At 33.9% G+C, this 12,804-nt stretch overlaps 1 protein-coding gene across 2 annotated transcripts in view; it reads right to left on the bottom strand.

The window, feature by feature from the left end:
* Positions 1 to 12,731, bottom strand: part of LOC115455701 (two pore calcium channel protein 1) — a 34,239-nt gene extending 21,508 nt beyond the window's left edge. The window contains exon 1 of one of the 2 annotated variants that reach the window (XM_030184368.2): positions 12,588 to 12,731. In XM_030184368.2, coding sequence (XP_030040228.2) covers positions 12,588 to 12,690 — 103 coding nt within the window. In that variant the 5' untranslated portion in view covers positions 12,691 to 12,731. Of the gene's footprint in view, positions 1 to 5,463; positions 5,611 to 12,587 lie in introns of those variants that run through there. The other variant, XM_037436745.1, reaches the window with a different exon arrangement.
* Positions 12,732 to 12,804: the final 73 nt, after the last annotated feature.

Genomic DNA, 12,804 nt, shown 5'->3' with positions numbered 1-12,804 from the left:
TGATACCAAGACTTAAGTACCTCTCACCAATCAAGACTGGTGTCACATGGAATTTTAATGCACTAGATTATTGTGAAATATTATTCGCTGTTTACATGGCTTAACGCCTAATAACTATAAAAAGATTAACCATGGTAGTACCAAAGATTATTTTTATTTAACTTTATCGGTACACAACGCAAAATAAAATAAATCGCAATGCTTCTTTCTATAAAAATACTAATCTCATTACAGATAATCAATGCTCGTTCATTGCATTTGCCGTCCTATCGACCCAACACGAGAGTATTATGTGTAGAGTGGTTTACGAATCCCTTTGGACTTATTTTATAGATATCTCCGGTGTATAAATGTAAAGGGGAAAGAAAACCTAACAATATTTATTTAATCAACACCTAAGGGTTTTCCAAAGGCTAGATTTATATCTTATTAATAAAATGCTAAATACAGCAGTAACGGGCAATGCATCTTCGCAAAATATAATTTATAAATGACTTGCTGTTCGGATGTTAATGGATAAATTATATATCTGACTGCATACCCAGCAACATGCACATAGGCAAAAACCTACATTTTGACCGACTTAGATGCATTGACGTATATTCTATAGACACGAACGTCCATATAAACTATTTCGTTCAAAATTAGAACTAAAATTAAAACAAAACGTCATTGTTATAACCTATTCATTCACCGGAACAGCAAATAATTTTACTTATTTGACTGATATTTTTTATTCAAATCCAAATATATACTTAGACAGGAATTCTTATATCATGAGCGCCACTCCATACACAACCACAAGCTGTCAATATTGATCATACTAAAGTCAGTTTGAATGGATTGCAGTTCAATTCATTTGAACACAGTGAATGTTCGGAACGATAAATCCAGTACGTAGTACATATATATCGATGCTTACACGTCATATTAAAATTAACAGATAGACCCACGTGCATTGATTTTTAGCTTAATGTATGAAAAATAAAAAATGGTATCGCCTGTCAATTGTCAATAGATATTATCTGAAATCGTTTCGCAGCTCAGTACGAATGACAAGACCAGAGATTTATTCTGCTCTACTAGACACCCCATGTCTAAATTACACGGCCCGTTTCATTCAGCCAACCGATTTAAAGTTATATGACTACATTTTAAATGCAATCACAAATCAAGGTGAAAATAATTAAACGGCGTGGACATCTTTATGAAACTCATATAAATTAATTCAAAACGACATTGATTGGCTATCTTGTGCTATGTCTATAGTTCATTTACGCGCATAATTTTGAAAATAGAACTTTGATTTTTTCTATCGACAAGGCACTCGTTTAAAAATTATTCAGGTGAATGATGTTGAAATTCAAACTTAGAATGTTTTTTTTTATCACAAAGGAATGGAAGATTGTTTTATAACTACAACTCTACCGATTTATTTTTAAGCTTAAGGTCCATTTTTCATACATTTTGTTTCACCTTAAATCTGGGTAACTAAACAAGTATTGACAAGTAAAGAATTTAAATTCACGTCTAGTTAGTGATTAATTCTCGCAGTTGAAAGAAAAACGTAAAAATAATTAATATGCATTGATATTTCGGCCTTTAAAATTTAATACGACGAAATTTTAAAACAATACAACAAAGTTCAAGAAAAACAGGCATTCCTGAAGAAGTCAAAATCAACCAGTCGATGATTCCATTTTTAAAATATTCCAATGTACATTTTACTTCAAACCTATTCATTTAATGTAAAAACTTCTTGGTTTACTATGAACCAAATAGTCTTTATTACGATGTACATCAGTATGCGGGCATTACATAAAATATTTTACTTTCATACATTAATGAGATAACTACTACAACTCGTATATTACCGCAATTATGAAGGCAGTTTCAATGCTATGATGAGCTAATGAATAAATTTATGTAACTATGTCGCGAAAGCCTACAGAGGGTAATGCAATCTTATAGGGCCATAAAATATAAGACAATTGGCAATGCGTTGATTTAGTTTAAATTTAAGTTTGAATCGGAATAAAGTATTTTTATCCCTTATGTATTCCACAAATATTAGTTAGGTAACTATATGTATACGAAACAGAAAATTTATTAGGTAGTAGGCAGGATATCTATCGATATTAAAATAAGTAGGTACATATATACTACAGGTGTTATGAGGGAATAAACTAAGCTTTAAATAATGTGTGAGCTCATTAACTGTGTATTACTTATATTAACCTCAAATGTCCATATTTCCATTTAAGATTTTATCAAATATTGATTGCAGCAAATTGCATATTCAATACATTTTTTTTTTTTTTAACTGGAGACCCGCTGTGGAAGTCGAAATCGAAATAGAAAACCTTACAAAAGCCGTCACATAACAAAAAGGTACGAAAAGCACGCCATAGTTTTCGTTTATAAAGGCTCAGGACCTCTCCACTCCAATCTTGTGTTCGATTCGACAAATACTATTTACATGAGATTGGATGTGCTCGATATGCCGTTTCGACACCTCGTCAAATAAATTGGGTGCACAGCCCTAGATGTCAAACTATTTGGGAAAATGTGACTTTTCGGTCTAAATAAATCGTACACACACATACCCATATGGGTACGCAGAGGTGAAATCAGAGTTTCCCTTTTTCGCCTGTGTATTCCGTCCCATGATATGATAGGGGTCGAGTCTATCACCATGTAGGGTACAAATTCTAGACTCCAAGTATTGAGTAGAAAAACCAAACATCATTGCCCGAACTGGGATTCGAAGGACATCTATATTCTTGATAAGCCTACATTAAGTTGCTCTTTATTAGCAATAATCAACAATTATTGATCCCATACTTATTCTAAGTACTATTTAAGAAAATGAGTAGTTAACGTCTTCTGATGAAGAAAACTTAAAAATACTTCAAGAAACAGGACCATAAGCCATGCATTTCATACAACTTTTAAGGAAAGCAAATTTCTACAATATAACCACACGAAAAACAACAGTTAATGCTTCAGACTGCTTTTAAGGAATTATTTCCACTATGTAGGGCAGCGGTCGTCAAACTTTGAAAACGCCAGATACAAAAAAAAAATACAGATACTCACTTCAAAAAAACACTGTTCAACATTTTATTATGCAATCAGGGCCATTGTTTACATCCCACCACGGCCATCAATCATGTTTAGTATTGAGCGAAGTACCTACATTTAAGTATGGTTTGCCCAGAATATAGGTATTAATAAGAGTGCCAAGCGATCTGAGATCGAAATTGGAACGTACATAAATGTTATGCCATCTTAAATCAGAGAATAGACAATCATTCGTTCTTTTCCATCCCTAAGCAGGAGTAAAACAATATTGTTTTTATGAGGTCATAGTAGGAATCTGAGTAATATTACTTTAAGCTTGAAACAAAATGTTCCTGCAATATGATAGTTTTGTAAAAGATGGTGGTAAGGCCGCTGGAGCCTTGTACAAGGAGCCTTTCTACAATTGTAGCTATAGATTTATCACAAGGATATGTCATTCCCTGCCCTATGGTATGTGGGAATTTAAATAATTCCGCCATGTTGTCTCCTGTCTGTTGAAAGAGATTCATTCATTTATTTCATTCTCACTCCCCCGGAACCACTTCACATGCACAGAAAGGCCAACGCAGATTACAGTATGACGGCATAAAATTGGTGGGGACCCGACCCAGGGGGCATTAGATGACATCTAGGTTGCAAAGGATGAGTCCGACATAGCCATTCTTCCGCTCGCCAGGTTCAAGAATGGCATCCACAAAATAGATTTTTACTACGGAGGAAAAAAAATTATATCTCATCAAGGCATCTCGTCGGAACTCTCTGTCCTCTTTAGACTTCAAATAGGAACTCTATCACCTAAAATGTTAACTTTATAGAGCGAAGTGCGCCTTGCCGACTTTTGATTTAGGCCACATAAAGACACATTTATAAAAAAATCTCAAAGCTATTCTTAGTTAAAACACAAATTTACTCGATCAGCTGTAAGTCAAAGCCCGCCATCTTGCCTCTTAATTAGGTGTAAACTAGAAACCTGTGATATCTTTGACAGTTCTTAAGCACCCCTTAACGCTAAAACAAGTTTATAAGTAAGACTGAATATTTGCACACAATTTGTAGTTATTGGCGTTATGATAGATGATCTGCAAGTTACGGTATTGTCAGCGTATGAATACAAATCATTTGCTCGAGTAATGTAACGGTAATTAGCTGTTTGATGCGGGAAAGGCTTTATCCTCAACAAACATTGAGACATTCTAACCTATTTTGTGCAACCTTTCCTAAGGCTGAAATGACATTGATAAAAAATATAAAATCATTGCCGCCAAATATTTGTAACTTGCTTTTTTAATAATTCTATCATATTCATAATTTTGAAATTAAAAAGTATTGATCGACTAGCATTTTTTTCCTTCATAAGTATAACTTCATGTTTTATTTCCATCAAAGTCTACCCTGGCAAATGAAGCGTGACCATAGTATCAAAAGCACGTGTTTTAAACAAGTGAATTGAAAAATATATTCAATATAGATATTACAATATGCATTGCATAAGAATATCGTACCTATTTCAGACAAACCTTGATATTAAATAATGACAGACAAGATAGCACAATAATTGTGCTACAGAATAGCTCATTGTGCCATAAACAAGGTCAGTTTCGCAACCACTACAGTTGGGTCGAGCTAAATCGCAGAAAGTTTTTGTAACCAGCTGTTGGCTTTGTCGATAAGCCGGCTTTTAGTCGGTACGAAAAAGAAAAAGTTCGGGTAAACTATAGACAATGTAGAGCTCAGTAGAAATTTTTAAGTCCACTTAAATTTAGAACAAAAAAATGTCCATAAATAATTGAACGCGATTTATTTTAAATGAAACTGAGGCCTAAGCAGTACATACTTAACAGCCCAATATATCTCAGATATTCAGTTAAAAATTTAAAAGGTGTTTACTTAATATCATGTGGAATAATATAAATAATAACAACGCTTGGAATTTTCACACAAAAGAAAGTCACAAAGAGATGCGTGACAATGTTGCGTCCGTCACCCGCAGACAATAGATGAACTTTACAATAATTAACAATCACACTGACTAAGTATATCTTTCATGCCTTAACACGCGTGTGTACATTGGCGTTAGCTAGCTGTAACATATGTAACAAGACAGATCCGCACAAAAATACTAATATAAAACATTAGAGAAATTTGATACATAATACACACACATACACAACATCATGCATTTATCCCCGAAGAGGTATGAGGCGCAACCAGGCACCCTCTTTTTGCCAAGTGTGTTCCGTCCCTTGATGTGATAGAGAGCGAGGCTATCGCCATATCGCGCGAAAAATTAAACATTTTCACAATTAAGTATGTTGTTACACAAGCCCGTAATGCAAACCATTTGGTTTTAAAGCATATCTCTATAATATTTAAACTTACAAGATTTCAACATGTACCATTTGTCCCGTATTGAATAATACACTGTGTCACTCAAACTCACTAACTTAGACATTATAATACATTAGAAACTGATGCACAAAAAATCAAGAAAGCACTGATCGTTTATGAAACATTTTTGAATATCTGATCTTGGAGGTCAGTTGTCGTGAACAATTTTCAGCTGAATTCTTTAATAATGGAAAGCAAAGTTGAAGTGTATTGTCAAGGTGATAAAGTACGTAATGTATTGAAACGTCTAATTCAATAAATACTGGTCTTGCTGAATCAGTTAGTGGTTGAACGGATTTTGCATTATTGGCTTAAAGACAGCACCGGTTGTTAAATCGGAGTAGTCCTGGACGACTGAAATATATAATATCAGCCGTGTATATTGTCCCACTGCGGCACGGCCCTCCTCTACTATTGAGAGAGATTAGGCCTTAGTACGCCACGCTGGCCTTGGGCGGATTGGTATTTGGTACACTTCACACACCCTCAAAATTCCTATAGAGAACTTTTCAGATATGCAGGTTTCCTCACGATCATTTCCTTCACCGTTAAAGCAAACGATAATTAACAATTAATACACAAATAATTTTAGAAAAGTCAGAGGTGTGTGCCTTTGGGATTTGAACCTGCGGACTTTTGTCTTAGCAGTCCATTCCACACCCAACTAGGCTATCGCCGCTTTTTGAACAAGGACGATAGAATAAAATATAGGACGATTTTTTGCATACTCCAACGATACAAGAGCGAATTAAAGCTGGTATCCACCCTTATAATATATGTTTTTATTAAAGCTATGTCTACAATTTCTTCAAATTGATAACCATCAACTAAATCGCCTTCAAAATTGTCGCTTCAAAATTTTGTTATAGCCTTAAATTCAATTCTTAGATTAAAAAGCAGCGCGATATTATCTCGGAAAATCTCCCTAACGACATGAACCTACGAGATTGAATGAACGACTGTTTCGAACGACGTTAATTAACTTCGACGAGGATCAAAACCAGAACATTCAAAGGCGAAAGAATAAGATATCTCATTAGTCAACATTTTTTAATCATGTTGTACCCGTCAATGGTTGTAGCGGTGTACCTTGTAATCATATCAAAACGCTAAAATCCCTATAAATTTGTTAAAATCGGCGAAATTCCTAATCGCATAAAAATATTTACACCTTTCTGAGTAAGTAATGTGTGCTTGTTTGTAGGGGATAATCTCTAGAGTACCAAATCGATTTAAAGCAATAGCTTTGAAATATCAACCATAAAAAGTTACATTGACCTTGAGCAGAATGGGCAATAATTTTATAATTTGATATATTTCTACATAAAGTATTTCGACGCACTTCAAACGCAATTAAACGCAGTAAATGCGACGCAGAAACTCGAAACTGTACGTTTACAAAGGTAAATAGCGCAATAAATACGCACAAGGAGCGGCTGTATAAAAATCGTCGTAGGCATATGCCCTAACTTTACTATCATTCTGTTATAACAAAAAAACTAGTTCCATATAACCATTACCGATCTTTTGATTTCGAAATTCCCGATAATTCCGATTCTATTTTTAAGGTGGTAGCTCAAGGTCCATTTTCATACATTTTGTTTCGGCTTTAATCTGGGTAACTAAACAAGTATTGGCAAGTAAAGAATTTAAATTCACGTCTAGTTAGTGATTAGTTCTCGCAGTTGAAGAAAAATGTAAATAATTAATAATCATGGATATTTCGGCCTTTAAAATTTAATATGACGAAATTTTAAAGGCAGAAATATCCATGATTATTAATTATTTTTACATTTTTCTTCAACTGCGAGAACTAATCACTAACTAGACGTGAATTTAAATTCTTTACTTGCCAATACTTGTTTAGTTACCCAGATTAAAGCCGAAACAAAATGTATGAAAATGGACCTTGAGCTACCACCTTAAACAGTCCGGTTTCAACTTTTTCATTGGCATAATATCAAGATTGTCCTTAGCGAATGCCATATAAAAAAATATAGCTGTCAAATTATTTCATATTACTGCTGTTCCCGTGATTTATGTAAACATACGCCGCGGCCTATTCAAATTTATACCGTGACTAACACAACATTTCCGTTTTATATTACTATTAAATATTACGCTCTGTGCACACATTTTAACCATGGTATAATTTTTCGTCACATTTCAAAGAGAGTTGTTAAAGCTTGAAACTACGTAACATAATTACGGTATAAAACGGGGCTTAGATAGCAAAAAAAATTGCAAAGTTATCTTTCGGAAGCGATTTTTACGTGTAAATAACCACTGCGAAGTGACTTCTGCAAATTTTGAAGCTTGCTGAACTTGCGGCGAGTCGCAGGTTTAAAGAAATAATGAAATATTGTTAAAGTTTAAACGCATCTCGAATGTACATGGGGATTATTTACTAAGAGATTATATATTGCTAGTATACGTTTAACGCATCCAAAAGGCAGGCAATATTGGAAGCATTATCTTGTCTTAATGTAACAGATGTTAGACGGTTAATTTATAGCTAAATCAGTCTTTACGATTGATTAACAAACAACAATGGTTTAATTATGGTGCAATTAAATCAGTGAGGCGACGGCTTGCAGTAACTTTCATTTGGTAATAGGTTAGCAATAATTGTGTCCATTCGGATTCAATATAATTTTATTCACGTATTCTTGTAGCTACAAAGATATTTTTTGTAATGATTTAGTAGCCTACCTCTTGTATACACTTAGCTGTGAGCAATGAATATAAAGACGATCAATACTTTCTGCGAATTTTTTTTTTAGGTTCCATGATCCAAAGAGGATTAACGTCCTGGTAAGGCAGATGGCCAGTCGTAAAAAAAATAGTATAGCTAGAACGAATGTTGTACCGATCCCACTAAAATAGGACATAATAATATTAATTCCTTCCGAAACTTCACATTTTGTAAGGGGTAGCAGAGTATATATATATGCCTGTAATATTTTTGTGTCTTACGAAACGTTAATAAATTATAATTCAATACATATAAATCTTTCATTTAAATAACTTCGTCTATTGGTGGAAACCGTAAGAAAATACGTTCGGAAGTTATTGAGTTCATCGCGTTCTAACAGAGAGACATACGTAGCGGGGGAATTTGTTTTATAACATATATGGATGATGTAAATAAAGTAACTATGCAATATACTTGAATGTCAATAAAAAATATCCCAACGCGTATCTTGTAAAATATACAATTGGGCTCTTGACACGTCCATGTCAATAAATGTAAATTACATACAGTTAATGTACCACGCATCAGGTATACCCACTGATCTGAAAAATAACAACTTGAGTCGAAAGGCTGTTTAAAAACAGTTTATTTTTATATTTTCACTTGGTGTTGCTTATGCCACCGCCTATGTAGACCACTTAACCTAGAAAAAATCCCGCTGTGTATTTTTTCGGAATATAGTCTGTGTATCAATTTAGAAATTATGATCCATTTATGTGCAAAAATTTACCCAAATTCGTTTAGCGGTTTCTAAGTTTCCTTCTACGAATTATTAAAACGTCTCAATAATTTACATTTTTATAATATCAGCCTATTTTTTTTTTATAATTGCTATTGAATAAAATGTTGTCTACCCCTGCACTGCCGATAAGGAACCGTGTACACGTCTGATAAAATGATAAATGCTAAACGCACTATCAATCAGCGAGAGTCGTTCAAGGAAACGCGTACTCCAAGCGAAAATTACTTGAATGACTCAATAATAGCGCGGAACTTGTATTAATTACTTTATTTACGAGGAAAATAATTGATGAATCATGTTATCACTGATCACGATTTTTACGCCGCAAAAATATTTTACCTTTGCCTGGATTTCGATTAAAAAAAACACGTGCTGTTTTATTTTTTTTCATGTGATAAACAATAGAGGCAATTTTTGTTTTTTTTTTTGTTTGATTACTTTATTTTTATCAGTATGATATTGTTTGGAAGTATATTTTTTTGATTAGAGTTAAGCATCCCCACACTTAGCACGTGAATACGGTCGCTTCCTTACATCATTAGCAATGCGGTGCTCTAAATACGCGCGAACTAAGTAAATAAAATGCAGCACAAAATAAATCATGATCTGATTATAAATATCGACAACGCAATAATATCAGCCCTGTATTGTATACTTGCCCACTGCTGGGCGCGGGTCTCCTCTACTACTGAGAGGGATTAGGCCTTAGTCCACCACGCTAGCCTAGTGTGGATTGGTAGATAAAAGTCTTGAAGAATTTCTTAGGCACGCAGGTTTCCTCACGATGTTTTCCTTCATTGTTCAAGCAAGCGATAATTAACAAAGAATACACATAACTTTAAAAAAGTCAGGGGTGCATTTGGGTTTCGAACCTGCAGACATTCGTCTCGGCAGTCTATTCCACAACCAACTAGGCTATCGCCGCTATAGTTTATTGTTACTAACGCAATCAAAATGATTTAATGTAAACACTTTTCCGTAACACTGTCGGTAAAATTTTAATCAAAAACTTGACCTTAATATAGATATAAGCAAAATTTTACGTAGTTTTAATTCACTCACTGAATACAAAAATGCTAATATAATTTAAGCTAAAGTCACGCTTGGTCACGCAAATAAATTGAGCCGGAGCGCGACTTATGCTACTTTTAAGCCAAAGTTGAGAAATACTAGCCGTTCCCGTCATTGTTGGTAATGTTTTTAGAGAATCCTTTAGATAACTAAAGGATTTATTGTCTATGAAGTCTAGACAAATAAAAAGCGTGAGAGTTAATGTTATAGCAAGTACAGTTTCCGTGACGAATGAACGCCTACACACACAGACAATACATCTATATATAAGTACATTTATTTTATTTGCAACTTATAAAACAGTTTGATTCCAAGTCTGCCTTAGTTTGAGTTTTCCTGGAATAAGTATTTATGTCTCAGCATGGACTTTTCTAGAATAAAAATTGATACATAGATATGTTAATTTAGAACTTGATGTGTGCCAAAATTATCTATATCCATAAAGGATATCTACATTAACTACTCCAAATATAGAAGAGAACATGACAGCGTCACACCCTATACTCATAAAAATAATCTCGGTAAACTACGGAACTTTGTGTGTGTTAGTTTAACCACTGCCTATCATTGACGACATACGTCATTGTGAAATATTAATCATTAATCGTAGTGTTAAAGGCGAAGAAATAATTAAAAGAATCAAGTTCGATGAAATATGGAATGCATGTTGCATAGTTTGTTCAATAAATATTAAGACAGTTCTTTTAAAAAACATTATTTAAAACAAAAGTCACAACTCAGGTGGTAGGTGCGTGCATTAATTTATTATCATTTTGCAAGGGTTTTAAAATCCTCAATGTTAGTATTGCCGCAAATATCTTAGAAATAAGCGTTACGTCATGTACGGATATTTTTTGTTTTGCATCCGTACGTCTTGGTGTCGCTGGCGAGCGCGAGATCATTCACCTTTAGCCGTGATGCTAAATACTCAATGAGAATTGTGCCACACTTTTTGCCATAGGAAACGAATTAAAACTTAAACCTTTTACCTTTGTTTTTAAAACGGAACTTGCGAATGTAAGTAGGTACATCATCTAGAACGTAGAGCCGTTATGACTACAGAATGTCTTTTCCTGAACTTTCTTTTTTCGATTTAAATATCGAATTTTCTTGGTGCATGTCATACGTGTTAACAAAATTCAAAACACCGGTGTTGACATTAAAAATATTTAAATTATAGTTTTTAATTCGGCGTAATATTGATAACGATTATTTTTGCCAAAAATGGACCGATCTCTTAATTGACTACTACGATCGCGTCTTGCCGCCTACGTAACGTTATTTCAAGTGTTAATACCTAAAAGCAAAACTATCATTTAACGAATGACTCAGTGTAAACAAGAATTTAATCGGAATGGTCGTTTCAAACAGTATGTTTAAAGGCACTACTCAAGATTGGAATAAATTGTATCAATGAAAGACCACCAAGGAGTTAACACCAAGCAAGATCAATGTATTTTTATCAGACCACATGAGACCGCCTGACGGCATGGCATGATTCAATTTATTGCACTCCACGATTGTTAAAATATAGGTTTTAAATATTAAGATAAGTACCTAATCGTGGACCCTGCAGGGCACAGCAACGTAGTTCAGAGAGGCCTAACATATAATAACCTTATTTCAAAGAGTCCCGAAGTAACGATCATCGTAAATCGTAGTTATTCATTTTATAAATTTCTAAGTATATTACATTTTTTTAATTAGTATCGTCAATTGTAAAATTACTTAAAATATATATTTTTTTTTATCTTTACCACTAAAATCAAAAAGGTGAATTTGTCAAAACATTCAAGTGTCGCAGATCTGTGGTCCTTAACCATTTACGCGTAACGATTCAAGTATGTTTGATTGAACTAGAAGTACTGGTTGGATTTATCTAGTGTTAGTCAGATGCCTCAAGTAGTGCACTGTGTTGAAGTCCGCAAATATTAACATTGTGGACTTGAACAAAGATATGCAATAAATCAGATTACATGCGTGAAATGTGCAAAACCAGTGCTTATTTTAGCATGCATAGGTAAAAGTATTTTTTATTTAAAAAAAAAATCTTTTAATTGGCTATTGCCTATATAAAAAAAAATATAACCATCGATTATATTATTTTTCGTATTTTTTTTAGTAGGTCAAGGCGTTTACTTAGGGATAAAGTGCAACTATATGGCCTGGCACCCTGACCTTCAACCAATCATGTTCAATAAGCAAATTATCTACAGCCATGCAGTGTCGGTAGTCTACAAGCTTTGTAAGCTCTTTATGGTGACTAAAGGAATCGGGGTCAAGCTATATTGTTTATTTTATACATGGTTAGTTTTATGTAGTTCGTGACTCATACTCTGCGTCATATATCCGCGTATAACGTTAGATGATCAGTTAATCGATCTCGTTTGACAACACTAGCACTGAACAGCGAGTTAATGCTTTAAACATGTGAAGGAATTAAAAACAAAGTGTTAAATGAATTACAAAATGTATTGTTAACAACAAAAGCGTACATAAATATTCTTGCGGCTACGGTGCATAAAAAAATCTAAGCTTCTCTTTTACTTGTGATGTTCGAGCCGTAATTGTTGATGCTGGTGTTTGCGAAATCATCACTAAACCTTTTGTAACCGTCCGACGGCGGAGACGGGCTCCTCAGAGAAGCCATTTTTCATTACTGAAATAATTTTGACGTTTACTACTTTTGACAGTTAACATAATGAATTTACAAAGAACTATCCGAGCTATGTTCAATTTATTTCATAGATAATAAAATTTATTT

The sequence above is a fragment of the Manduca sexta genome, chromosome 9 (assembly GCF_014839805.1).
Source record: "Manduca sexta isolate Smith_Timp_Sample1 chromosome 9, JHU_Msex_v1.0, whole genome shotgun sequence".
NCBI lineage: Eukaryota > Metazoa > Arthropoda > Insecta > Lepidoptera > Sphingidae > Manduca > Manduca sexta.
Note: the sequence above shows the minus strand (reverse complement) of the source record. Positions and strands in the feature narration are given on the sequence as shown.